Source organism: Anarhichas minor, unplaced genomic scaffold, assembly GCF_050575085.1.
Source record: "Anarhichas minor isolate MPS153535 unplaced genomic scaffold, ASM5057508v1 ptg000082l, whole genome shotgun sequence".
Classification (NCBI taxonomy): Eukaryota; Metazoa; Chordata; class Actinopteri; order Perciformes; family Anarhichadidae; genus Anarhichas; species Anarhichas minor.
In genome coordinates, this window is record NW_027466528.1 from 465,486 (window position 1) to 478,896 (window position 13,411).

The window sequence follows — 13,411 nt, forward strand, 5'->3', positions numbered from 1 at the left end:
GAAGATGCTAAATAATGCATCACATCTATTCATACCGGCAGCGAGGGGAATTTGAGATGTTTGAAACACTTTTTAGGTAAAAGTTTTGAATAGATTCACAGGCAGAGGGCCAACATCCAGGATCCTGTTGACGCAGAGCAGCATCTGACGAGCAAACTGTTGTGTAGCTTCAAGAGAAAGATATTTTATTGAGTTTCCTTTTAGTGAAAGGCTCTGAGTTCATTCGAGTTCCCTCTGGTAAACAGGTACAGTGTATATGTCTAGTACCTTTATTGTGAAAGGTAAGAAGGGAAAGAGTGGATCTAGCTGCCTTTGTCAAGATTGAAAGGAGTAATAAAGTTTGCCTTCTTGGGTCGGACTAGTCTACACTTTAATGTACATTTTGAATATGTCCGTTCCTCGCAACGTGATTGGTTGATTCTTTTATCTGCGGTGCGAAAGCTAAAACAAACTTTTTAGCAGCAGCACAATATTCGCATTCTGTGTGAAAGTACTCGTAACAGAAACAACTAATCACACGATGAAAACAGGCTGGAGTCCATCCAGATTGATCTTTAGAAAGACTGGACAGCAATAAAAAAACATGACATGTTTGCGAATTTGATCCAAAATACGTTTTGGAAGTGTTTGGATCTGAGATTTAAATCAGATTTCTACAGATGTGTCTGAACTCCAGCTGCTCAAATCAGATTTGTGGAAGTACTGATCAGAATACATGCTACTAGCATAGGATTTGAGAAACAAATCGGTTTTGCCAGCAGTCTTAACGTAGTCTAAAAGTCAGTTCCAGATGAAGACTCAGGTATCTTAAAATAGAACTGGTCTCACCTGATGGATCTTGTCCCGGACCTCATTAAGAACCACAGAGAAGTCCTGCAGGTGTCTGTTCAAGTACCTCGAGGTGTCCTGATCGTGATCAGAGAGGACAGCAGTGCTGGTTAGCAGAATGCTTGGTTTCACTCGTATGATTGGTTTAGATTCTTATTTATTTTTACCGCTTCAATGAGCGGTTTCCCGGCCAGGAAGCGGCGGGCCAGCTGGGTCTGGATGCCCAGCAGGTCGTAGTTTCTGTCCGTCTCCCCGCCTTTCTTCAAGGTGTAGTGGCAGTGGGATAAAACCAGAGGCAGCAGCTCTCTTTCTGGGCTGCACAGAGTCAGCTGGGTTTCTGAGACGCTCTCTAGAGGAACACTGTATTCACTGGGGAAAGAAAACAGGAGCATGTCCGTCATCAGCCGTGTTAAACACAGGTAGAAAAACACAGCAGGCTGTTACAGGTACAGGTGAGTTTGTATGACACGTGCGTGAGTCTAAAGTACACATGCGTGAGTCTAAAGTACACGTGCGTGAGCCTAAAGTACACATGCGTGAGTCTAAAGTACACGTGCGTGAGTCTAAAGTATACATGCGTGAGTCTAAAGTACACATGCGTGAGTCTAAAGTACACGTGCGTGAGTCTAAAGTACACGTGCGTGAGTCTAAAGTACACGTGCGTGAGTCTAAAGTACACGTGCGTGAGCCTAAAGTACACGTGCGTGAGCCTAAAGTACACGTGCGTGAGTCTAAAGTACACGTGCGTGAGTCTAAAGTACACGTGCGTGAGTCTAAAGTACATGTGCGTGAGTCTAAAGTACACATGCGTGAGTCTAAAGTATACATGCGTGAGTCTAAAGTACACATGCGTGAGTCTAAAGTATACATGCGTGAGCCTAAAGTACACATGCGTGAGTCTAAAGTATACGTGCGTGAGTCTAAAGTACACATGCGTGAGTCTAAAGTATACATGCGTGAGTCTAAAGTATACGTGCGTGAGTCTAAAGTACACGTGCGTGAGTCTAAAGTACACGTGCGTGAGTCTAAAGTACACGTGCGTGAGTCTAAAGTATACGTGCGTGAGTCTAAAGTACACATGCGTGAGTCTAAAGTACACATGCGTGAGTCTAAAGTACACATGCGTGAGTCTAAAGTACACATGCGTGAGTCTAAAGTACACATGCGTGAGTCTAAAGTACACATGCGTGAGTCTAAAGTACACATGCGTGAGTCTAAAGTACACATGCGTGAGTCTAAAGTACACATGCGTGAGTCTAAAGTACACATGCGTGAGTCTAAAGTACACATGCGTGAGTCTAAAGTACACATGCGTGAGTCTAAAGTACACATGCGTGAGTCTAAAGTACACATGCGTGAGTCTAAAGTACACATGCGTGAGTCTAAAGTACACATGCGTGAGTCTAAAGTACACATGCGTGAGTCTAAAGTACACATGCGTGAGTCTAAAGTACACATGCGTGAGTCTAAAGTACACATGCGTGAGTCTAAAGTACACATGCGTGAGTCTAAAGTACACATGCGTGAGTCTAAAGTACACATGCGTGAGTCTAAAGTACACATGCGTGAGTCTAAAGTACACATGCGTGAGTCTAAAGTACACATGCGTGAGTCTAAAGTATACATGCGTGAGTCTAAAGTACACATGCTTGAGCCTAAAGTACACATGCGTGAGTCTAAAGTGCACATGCGTGAGCCTAAAGTACACATGCGTGAGTCTAAAGTACACATGCGTGAGTCTAAAGTACACCTGCGTGAGTCTAAAGTACACATGCGTGAGTCTAAAGTACACATGCGTGAGCCTAAAGTACACATGCATGAGTCTAAAGTACACATGTGTAAGTGTAAAGTACACGATTCAAGGATCTTTTATGACCACCGGTACAGAGCAATGTGTTTCACTCAGCATTCCACACTTTCCACACACACGCCCCTTCTTCTTCTACGCTGCCACCTCTGAGCACAGTTTCCCGTGACTGCTCCCCCTCCTGGCCTTCCCTGTCATCAACCCCTTCAGCTGCAGCTCTCCCCATTCAGACTATTGTGACTGAGAGGCTGCCCCGTCCACACCGCATTCACAAAGCCATAAACAAAAACAACCTCAGCTATATCCCTCCCAGTGATGTTTATATCGGCTCCCAGCACAAGTTCATCATCTACAACCCCACTTCTGTCAATTCCATCCCGTCTCTGTGGACTCATCATCGGCGTACCACCACTCCCTCATTACGTCATCATAACAAACAGCACGTGAATGCAGCCAACCTCAGAACCCTCCCCAAAACCTCACAACCAACCACAAAACACTCCATGAAGCTTGCTCTGTTCAACACTCGGTCACTAAGCAACAAAGGCCCAATCATCAATGAATTCATCACTGACAACAACCTTGATATCCTCTGTCTCACTGAAACTTGGCAAAAACACCTGGATTACTACGCACTCAATCAAACCACCCCAACTGGATATCATTACCTGGATAAACCACGCCCTGATGGCCGCGGTGGAGGAATTGCCGCTCTTCACCGCCAACATATCAAGACCAGACTGACTAACATCGACAGTCCACCCTCCTTTGAACAGCTCACATTCAAACTCTCTGGTCCTAAACCCCTGGTCATTGCAATTATCTACCGCCCCCCCAAAGCCAACCCTGCCTTCCTCTCTGACCTATCAGAATTCCTCACCCAGCTCTGCTCCGTCTCACCTTCCATCCTGTTGCTTGGTGATTTCAACATCCACATCGACTCCTCAGACTGTAAAACTGCCACCGAATTTCTGGACCTGCTTAAATGCTTCAACTTCACTCAACACATAGACTTCCCCACCCACAACCGCAGGCACATCCTGGACCTGGTCTGCTCCACTGAAATCACCATCAACCACCTCTCCGGCTATGACCTCACCATCTCCGACCATCTAGCCATCATCATGGAGATCAACATCCCCATCCCAGAACCCAAACTCACGCGCACCATCACTCTCCGAAATATCAAGTCTGTCTGCCCTTCATCCCTGTCAGCCTGTCTCACTGAAAAATTCTCCACACTCTCCCCCTCCCTTAGCCCTTCCCCCTCAGACCTGGTCAACCTCTACAATAACACACTATCCTCCTGCCTTGATCAGCTTGCCCCTCTCAAAACCAGAACTGTCTCATTCACCCACACTGCTCCCTGGTTCACCCCTGAACTCCGCCTCATGAAATCCCAGAAACGCAGACTAGAGCGACTCTCCAAAAAAACCGGCCTCACAGTTCACACCCTGGCGTACAAGGAACACATACAGCAATACAAACTGGCTCTAAACTCTGCTCGCTCCACCTACTACTCTGGCATCATCCGCTCTGGTTCCACCAACCCCAAGGTCCTCTTCTCCACAATAAACAAACTCCTCAAACCTATGGACAATCTCTCCCACTCCTCCACAGCAGAGAAATGCAACTCCTTTCTGACGTTCTACAAAGCTAAAATCGACACCATCTACAACCAACTGGCCACTTCCAGCCCTGCTTTGTCCAACCCTGTATCTGCAAATCCTCCACTAACTGACCGGTCACTCTTCCGATTCTCTCTCATCTCCCCCTCGGATCTCAATAAATCACTCTCTGGCATGAAGACTCCGACCTGTGACCTCGACCCTATCCCTTCCACTTTAGTTATGGCCTGTCTCCCGGCCCTCCGCCCGCACCTCCTCTCTGTCATCAACTCCTCCCTGTCTACTGGCTCCGTCCCTCCCGCCCTCAAACTCGCCTCAGTCACACCCATCCTCAAAAAACCTGGCCTTGACCCCGACATTCACAACAATTACAGACCCATCTCCAATCTCCCTTTTCTGTCTAAAATACTGGAACGCATTGTTGCCCATCAACTGAAAACTCACCTGGACTCAAACCAACTATATGAACCATTTCAATCCGGATTCAGATCTCATCACAGCACAGAAACTGCCCTCATCAAAGTCACCAACGATCTCCTCCTCTCCTCTGATGAACACTCCCTCAACATCCTGATACTGCTCGACCTCAGCGCAGCCTTCGACACCATCAACCACTCCATCCTCCTTTCACGTCTCGAGTCCTCCCTCCACATCACTGGCACAGCCCTCTCCTGGTTTAAATCATACCTCTCCGACCGGGAACAGTTCATCAGCATCAACAAATTCAAGTCTGACACAGCCCCAGTCTCTCAAGGTGTCCCCCAAGGTTCAGTACTCGGTCCCCTCCTCTTCATCCTCTACCTGCTCCCCCTTGGTGACATCATACGCCACCATGGTCTCCAGTACCACTGCTATGCTGACGACACCCAGCTCTACATCTCCACCAAATCCATCACCCCCACCATCCACTCCACCATCACCAACTGCCTCACAGATATAAAAACCTGGATGCAAGCAAACTTCCTCAAACTCAACACCGACAAATCTGAAGTCCTCATCATCGGCCCCAAATCATTAAACAATTCCCACCACGACTTCTCCCTCTGCATCGATGGCATCACTGTTCCTGCCTCCACACATGTCCGTAACCTCGGGGTCATCTTCGATCAAACTCTCTCATATGAACGCCACGTCAATCACATCACAAAAACCGCCTTCTTTCATCTCAAAAACATCGCCCGTCTCCGTCCCTCCCTCTCCTCTGCAGCCGCTGAAACACTCATCCACGCCTTCATCACCTCTCGACTGGACTACTGCAACAGCATCCTGTACGGCTCACCCACCAAAATCATCAATAAACTACAATACATCCAGAACTCAGCTGCCCGTCTGCTCACCCACTCCCGCACCAGAGACCACATCACCCCAGTCCTTCAAAACCTCCACTGGCTCCCCATACAGCAAAGAATCCAGTTCAAGCTCCTCCTCATCACCTACAAAGCCCTCCACAACCTCGCCCCTTCATACCTTTCGGACCTCCTATACCATCACATTCCCAACCGCAACCTCAGATCTGCTGACGCCAACCTCCTTACCCCCCCTACTCTGTCCAAGCATCGAACCTGGGGGGACAGGGCCTTCTCCGTTGCTGCCCCCTCCCTCTGGAACTCCCTGCCCCAACACCTCAGACATTCTTCGTCACTTGCCACTTTCAAAACTGCACTAAAAACTCACCTATTCAAATCTGCTTTTAACCTCTAAAGTCAGTCATGTTTGTTTTCGTTCTTCCTTTTCATGTTTATTTTATTTTATTTATTTTTTTCTTACTGTTATGTCGTATATTTTGTTCTTATTATAAATGCTTCTATTGTTTCTGTTTTTAACATGTAAAGTGTCTTTGAGTGCCTTTTAAAGCGCTATATAAATAAAATGTATTATTATTATTATTATTATTCAATTGTTTTGACAAAACAACCTAAACTCAAGGTCCACGTACTCGCTTGTTCTGGAGCTTTCGACCATGTTAAATGCACTTCATCAGCGGATTCTTTGACGCTCAACTCAGTCAAAGCAGTGCTCAGGATCATGAGACTTTTTGGAGAATCCTGGATCCTTCGCTGAATCTGCTGCTGAAGACCGTGTGAAATGGTCGAAAGCTCCAGAACAAGCGCGTAAACGGACCTTGAATTAATACTGATGGCCAACTGCTGTCAAACTCCATACGTTTTGCAAGCTTCACATTTTTTACCAGTTTAAGACAAGTTTGCGAGACGCATAAGAAGCTTTCAGAAGAACACTAGACGGTCAGCTGGTGCTTTCAATTTCAAGTAAGTATCTTTTATATTTAACGGTTTTGCTCGATGGACCCTGCGATTGTATTTTCATTCTCATTCTTAAAAACCCAGCAGCCCTCACACTTTGACCCTCGGGTGTACCGACCTGTCCTCTTGGCGGCTCGCTCTCACCAGGCTGTTGTGAGTCTCCGACAGGAAGTCCACAAGAGTCCGGAGACACGACCCCGGTCCGTGTCGGGACGGAGTCAGAAGCTCGGCAGAGCTCTCGGCTGTCAGGTTCACATCCACACTCGAGTCTGCTGCTGTAAATACACACACAGGCGTTAGAGACAGTCAATGACGCAAATAAATAATAAAATACAACCAATCACTGCTCTACACGGAGGAGTGAGCTTCTGCTTTCACACCAGTTCAATTAAACAATTAGTTTTACTCTCAATTCATTCTGATTTAGCTAATTATTATAAATTTCCCTAATTACTATGAAACCAAACACTGAAGACTTCACACTGTTTACGTTAAACACTGCTGTTAATCACCGTTTCAAAATAATAAATCTAACAATTACTGTTATTCAAATTGCTGGAGAAATTGCTTTTAAAATCAGAACTTTATTGCATAGTTTTCAATGAATGAACACTTTTGATTTGATCTTGTAAATCACGTAGTAACTTCATCTTAGAATAGGGCTCAATAACTTAAGGTTATTGATATAGTTAGTGTTATATTAGTAGAAGACGTAGCTGTAATATTCACAGTACTGACGTTGGTAGAAGTGGCTGATTATTGTTTCTTTTGACAGATCAACACATGATCAACAGAGGAGCAGCTGTACATTCACACATCAGAGTTAAATGCTTACAGCTGTTGGCCACCTCGGCTCTGAGGCTGTTCCACACCTCCATGAACGTCTCCACTCTCTCCAGCAGCATCTTCTTCTGGTATCCTGACGAGGATAACGAGAAAGCTCAGTGCGCGTGTCCCTGTTTCGTGGTTGTTGTTGTTGGTTCAATGATACATTAAAACGTCGACATACCTGCAGGTATCCTCTGTAACATCTGAGCAACGGTCTGATCTGCAGAGTGTGAGGTCAGAGGAAAGGCCCTCAGCAGGTCGGACTGTAACGCAGCCAGCTCAGGTAAGTGACGGAGCCGCCTCACACAGCGAATCTGTGGGACGAGCAGAGTCAGCGCATGTCAAACACATAATAACTTGTGTTATTATGATCATCTGTAGTGATGAAACACGCATTCATATTCACTGAGAAATTACACAACATGAGTTTGGAGGAGAGCTGCATGTGGCCATTTAGAAATCACTTGTTGTAATGTAAAGTGTAGAAGCTGAACGTTTTCCAGGATGCTTTGGTTCAACACCGTCATGTGATTTCTTTCTTTTTTTTTTTTGCAAAACACAGTTTTTAACATTCAAAATTTCATCCAATCTTCAAAAAATGTGTTTTATTTGGTATTTTAAGATATTTGTTTGTTAAACTTACACACATTTTTCAGTGAGAGATCCTACCAAATGTGATTGTATTTTGAGTTATAGGTGGCACTGAAACCTCAGAGGTCCTGGTTTGAAGTGTATTATATTCTTGCCCCAATATTCCCGGCCAGGATTTATGTATTCTACAAAAATCTATTATTGTGATTTTGATGCAAATACAAATCTAGATGCAGATTAAGCTTCTAAACTATTTCTTTTATTCAAATAACGTATTTAAATAATCGGGTTGGAGGTCGTCCTGATAGCTAAGTGGATGTTTCGTGCCATCAGTCTTCACGACCCCTCAGATCAGGATTTAAAACAGATCTGGTGTACGGAGGTGTCGGTTCCTACTTATCCTCCACTGGGTCCCAGTAAAAGGATCTCACATGGCCCCTGATGAGGATCGTACCTTCTTGAGGAACAGGCTCAGCAGGGGTAAGGAGCTGCGTTCCTGTGCTTCTCCCACCAGCTGAGTGAAGCGCTCCACCGTCATCAACTCCGGCAGAGTCCAGAAGGAGGAGCGATGTGTCGGACAGTCGGAGGGGAGGGACAACATGGTCCCCGGATCGCTGAAGAGGAGAGTCATCAGGGGACTTCCAGCAAGTCCGTCGTCACCACCGATTCTGTCCTGAGCTTCAGCCAGATTCTTCTGCAAACGCTGCAAACAGAAGAAACAAGCTTCCATCACCCTGTCGCACAAAACGTCTTACTTTTGAAAAGGTCACAAGTATTAAATCCAGTTACAGCAATCAATGCGCTGCGTTAAAGTGTAACTAACCACTTAGTTCAGCTGAAAACCAATACATATGAGTATTTAGTAGTGTTTTGATGGATTCAGGTCCAAATTAAGGATTGGAATCACCAGATAATCAGTAATCAACACTGATTCCTCAGCTTTTATTATGTGTTTTCCACCGTAAAATGACACAGCCAGAGATGCAACAGGTTGCAGGAAGCAAGGCGACCTAATTGGACAAATGTGATCCAGTGCCTTTCGTGAGAAGCTGGAATAAAGCCGAACATTGTCTCTCTTCTTCTTGGACACCCGGACAGTAACTAAAAGAAGCTGAGCGTGTGTCGGGTTCGAGCATCTGCATGGCGTCGGCCATGTTAATACTTTTTCACGTTCTAAAGGAGTTTTTACTTTGTAATTAGAGGGCAGAGGCACCAATAAGTAGTGAGTTACTCCTTAAATACATCGTATTCCTCACTTGAAGTACTGGGTTGATGGCAGAATCACAGACGAGCTTCTCCCAGCGCTGCCGTCCTTGTTTGGAGGACAGATCCTGATTCGCTCCGCGGGAACCTTTGTTAACATTCAGCAGAGTTATGTCACTTTCTTTTCTCCATGAATATTAAAAGCAGCGAGCTGAAAATCGTTGGTAAACGTAGTATCACCTGGAGACTCTGCGCATGTATTGAGAATCAGATGAAAGGTAACCGCTGTGTTGTCCGTGTTCTGATCCAGCGCCTGGCCCAGCACACGCAGGTCCTTTTCAAGGTGTCTCCACAGGAAGTTGAGGACGTCATGGGGCCTCGGGTGGATCATGTCACCAACTCCCTACAACAAACCACCACAGGAGTATCATTAAACAATGCCATCGTTTCAATACCACTGATATAATATCTGGTGCAAAGTCTCACTCTGTTATTAGTCATTGCGCCCTGAAGCATGGCGAGGTGTGTGAGCAGCCGCAGGATGCAGGACTTAGCGTACGTCATCTGTCTCTCTGGGGCTTCAGACCTCTGGTCAGCGTCTCCTAAGATGTGTCCTGTCCGCGTTTGATCCCTGACACTTTATGCAAACGAGGAGGAACAATAATTAAATATTTGACTGAAAGTACCGGCACAAAGCTGGATGACTGAAGAGATTCATACTTTTGTATTGGAGTAAATCCTGTTACTGGGTTGTGATGCACCCCACCAATTGGGACTCCACACACGTGACATCTTACTGAAACCACCGGTCTGCCACACTATGGGACAATAGAGGAGCATTAAATGTATTATTTATTGAACTTCTCTATTATTAATGAAACCCTGTTCAGAGGGAAACAGCTCATACCTCTGTCACAACGCAGGGATGTCCATTAGCGCAGGCTGTAAAGATGTCAAACATTATATTTATAACATGATGGCCAGTTTAGAGAGAAGTGATGGTAAAATAAATCCTTTACACTGTAAAATACTTACAGTACAGCTGTGCCTTTTTGTCTTGAGTGAACCACTGTCTGACTTCACTCATGTGATCATCGGGCATGGTCGGCAGGAAGGAGTTCTAGGAGGGAAAAGTGAGTTGAGTTAATGTGCTACATTCATGGAGTAAGATATTTATAATGAGCACGGTCGCCTCACAGCAAGAGGGACGGTTCAGGTTTTGAAGAACCTCCTTTAAGTAAAGATAAGAAGTGTCTTACTGTAACATTCTGAGGCTGGGAGGCGATCTGATGAAGAGGAACCAGCAGAGGGTTTCCACTGAGGAGCACAGAGTCCAGGTGGACCAGCAGCTCCAGGACGGTTTGTCTCCGGGCAGAAAGATGCGCGTCGATGCAGAGAGACGAGCGCGGTCCGCCGATGTGATTTGACAGAAGCGCAGTGCAGAACTCCCTGAACTGCACCGACTTGACCTTCTTCAGGAGCTCCTCCAGCTTCGCCAGCTCCTGTGAGGTCATGTAGAGCCACGTGTTTAAAACACAACCAAAGAACGTAAATCTACTTCTGACACATTCAACACGATGACATCATGCATTCTCACCTGAGGGGAGGGAAGCATGCTGACGTCAGGTGATTTGTAGCGACAGGTGACCTGTCTGAACAAGGCCAGGCCCAGCAGACTGATCTGAGAACCGCTCAGCCTCTACACAGAAAATAAAACACATCAAGATGATGTCATCCAAAACAGACAGAATTTAAAAAACTCTTACCAGTTACTGTTTCAAATGGGAAGCACCCAACAGACATATTCAGCATTTATAAGCAACATTTATTAGATGGTTTATAACATTTATAATCTAGTTGTAAGCAGATAGAAGAGTTCATTCATGTATTAACATCTTTAACAATGTACCATAAAGATGATGAAGCCTAATTCTTGCAGCTGCTAAAGTAACATTTAAAGAATAATTTAAGTAAAACTGTTTCAGAACATGAACTTAACCAATGCAATGCATTTATATTTGACTCTTAGACCAGAGGGCAAATCTCACCCTGCATGAGGACATCCATAAGTGGAGGCTGGTGCATAAACAAATAATGAATATAAATAACATTTATCACTCCTCATAGTAGTAATACATATTATCAAATATAACAAAATGTCCTCATATATGTGTGCAACTACATAAAGTGTGTTAATAGCCATTTATGAAATGTTTGTATAGTGCTTATGAATGCTAAACAACCTCTAGTGGTCGTTAGGAGCCATGACAGCGTCCGGATCATTAATTCGTCTTTTCTCCTCTAAACAGAGCACGCTGCTCACAAACTAGATCAACTAAACATCTTCATAGTTTATTATGAATAATATTATTTCAGCCGTGGAGTCTCTCTGACCCGTATTTGTGTCATGAAGGAGTCCGATCTGTTCTCCAGCAGAACGTGGCCCACGGCGTCTCTCATGGCTCGGTACGGCGCCCCGCAGCAGAGGAACTGGTCCACGTGAGTTGGAATGATCCTCTGTGTAGAAAAAAATATATTTTAGTGATTTAGATGAAAAATCCTCTTTGCATAGTCATCAGTTCCAGCGTATGGATCTTATTTTAAGTTCATAGCCGTTAAGAGTTCCATGGTATGTAACACATTGTACATTGTGCTCTAAAAAGCTTAGTTTACATTAACTGATGGCATGAGTTGAAGTAATTATTCATTTAAGTTTATGAAAAAAAACATAATTATTAACTATTTTGATAATCTATTATGTCATTTTTTCGGCAAAAATGCCAGAAAAATGATCTTCTCACTTTGGAATATCTGCCAGATTTCTCTGATAGTAAACTGATAATATTTGAATTTTGGTGATTACATTTTTGACATTTCTCTCTCTTTTCATACATTTTATAGACAAACGATTCATCCAGCAAACGATCGAGAAATTACTCAAAACTGAAGATAATAATAAGCCGTCTGTAAACATGCAAATTCAACAGGTCAAAGTGCTAACACACTTTAAATTTAGATTTTTCTCTCATGACAGTGAAGTGTGAGAACACTTTGGCTGCTCGGTGTTTGTCTCTACCTGAAGTCGAAGCAGGTCTGGAGGGAACAGCCATCTCCAGGCCGGGTTGTTCATCATGGACAGAATGCAGTCCACACCTGAGAGCCTGTGGAGGGCTCGCAGCAGGTAAACCCTGTGCCAGTCGTTAGCACGGCTCTCACACACCGCCTTCACCTGCTGCAGGTACTGAGCCTCCACGCCTGCAGGTCTGCCTGCATGTCACCAGGAAACACGGCGCTTTATTTCCCTTTCAAAACCGCAGCGTTGATGCATCACATGTCACTTTAACAGAAGTTTCCCACCTTGAGCCGCGGCCTCCTGCAGCAGCCGGGCAGCAGAGCTCAGACACAGTCTCAGTCTGGCGACGTTGAGCAGGAACTCTGCTGGGTCCTGTTGTCTGTCTGGAGTCTGTTTACTGGCGACGCTGCTCAGGAACACCGTCTCCGCTCGTCTCTGCTGACCTCCGCTCTGTTCCGCTCCTCTCGCTTCTGAGCACAACAGAGAGTCCTGGAAAAAGTAATAACTTTATCAATGACAAGTGATGGCGTTTGATTGTGTGTAAATAGATGTTTTTAACAAGTAGGCATTAGCACCAAAGATGAAGCCAAAGTAAAGCAACAAGAAGGATCCTCATCACGTCAAAGATGGAGGACAAATGGACTTTTACCTGGAAGCAGTTGACAAACAGCAGGTAGAGTTCAGTGCGGTCTTCTCTGGTCAGAAGATTCTCCTCCAGGTTCTTCAGGTAGGTCTGAATGTGAGTCTTCACCTGCTCAAAACTGATAGAAACAACCATTCACGCACACTCGTTACTGTAGTTACGATGCGTGAACATCTGTAAACATAAATAATGATCCCACAGGCATCGAGTGAAACTAGGTGAGTAAACTGAGGAGTGCAGCTATTCTCAACCACTTGTGGGGCTCAGAGCGCCATCTAGTGGGCCGCAGAGTACTGCCAAATTAGTTTAAATTAGATTAAGTTTAAAAGTTTGGATAATTTACAAAGAGAGATATTTTAAATACATTACATCTGGATCATAATAGCAGTGATGGGTATGTATTTTGGTCACTACAGCTGACAGAAGCCTAATACATATCTACAGATTATTTTGATCATGTTATGTTTATTTCTTATTTATTTGGGAAGGTGGTCCCTGGACACTTTTTAGAAGACCTGTTTTGGACTCATTCCTCCACTTCTCTTATTG

At 44.8% G+C, this 13,411-nt stretch overlaps 1 protein-coding gene across 1 annotated transcript in view; it reads right to left on the minus strand.

Moving 5' to 3' along the window:
• rnf213b (ring finger protein 213b) overlaps positions 1 to 13,411 on the minus strand; it is a 39,859-nt gene that overhangs the window by 2,679 nt on the left and 23,769 nt on the right. Inside the window, exons 44-61 of the mRNA XM_076081566.1 lie at positions 12,869 to 12,980; positions 12,504 to 12,708; positions 12,223 to 12,413; positions 11,541 to 11,663; positions 10,744 to 10,845; positions 10,406 to 10,648; positions 10,182 to 10,266; positions 10,054 to 10,088; positions 9,867 to 9,964; positions 9,633 to 9,783; positions 9,387 to 9,549; positions 9,200 to 9,294; positions 8,398 to 8,646; positions 7,534 to 7,666; positions 7,360 to 7,443; positions 6,643 to 6,799; positions 996 to 1,197; positions 829 to 906 (exon numbers count right to left, since the gene is read on the minus strand). Of these exons, the coding sequence (XP_075937681.1) occupies positions 829 to 906; positions 996 to 1,197; positions 6,643 to 6,799; positions 7,360 to 7,443; positions 7,534 to 7,666; positions 8,398 to 8,646; positions 9,200 to 9,294; positions 9,387 to 9,549; positions 9,633 to 9,783; positions 9,867 to 9,964; positions 10,054 to 10,088; positions 10,182 to 10,266; positions 10,406 to 10,648; positions 10,744 to 10,845; positions 11,541 to 11,663; positions 12,223 to 12,413; positions 12,504 to 12,708; positions 12,869 to 12,980 (2,506 nt within the window). The remainder of the gene's footprint in view (positions 1 to 828; positions 907 to 995; positions 1,198 to 6,642; positions 6,800 to 7,359; positions 7,444 to 7,533; positions 7,667 to 8,397; positions 8,647 to 9,199; positions 9,295 to 9,386; positions 9,550 to 9,632; positions 9,784 to 9,866; positions 9,965 to 10,053; positions 10,089 to 10,181; positions 10,267 to 10,405; positions 10,649 to 10,743; positions 10,846 to 11,540; positions 11,664 to 12,222; positions 12,414 to 12,503; positions 12,709 to 12,868; positions 12,981 to 13,411) is intronic.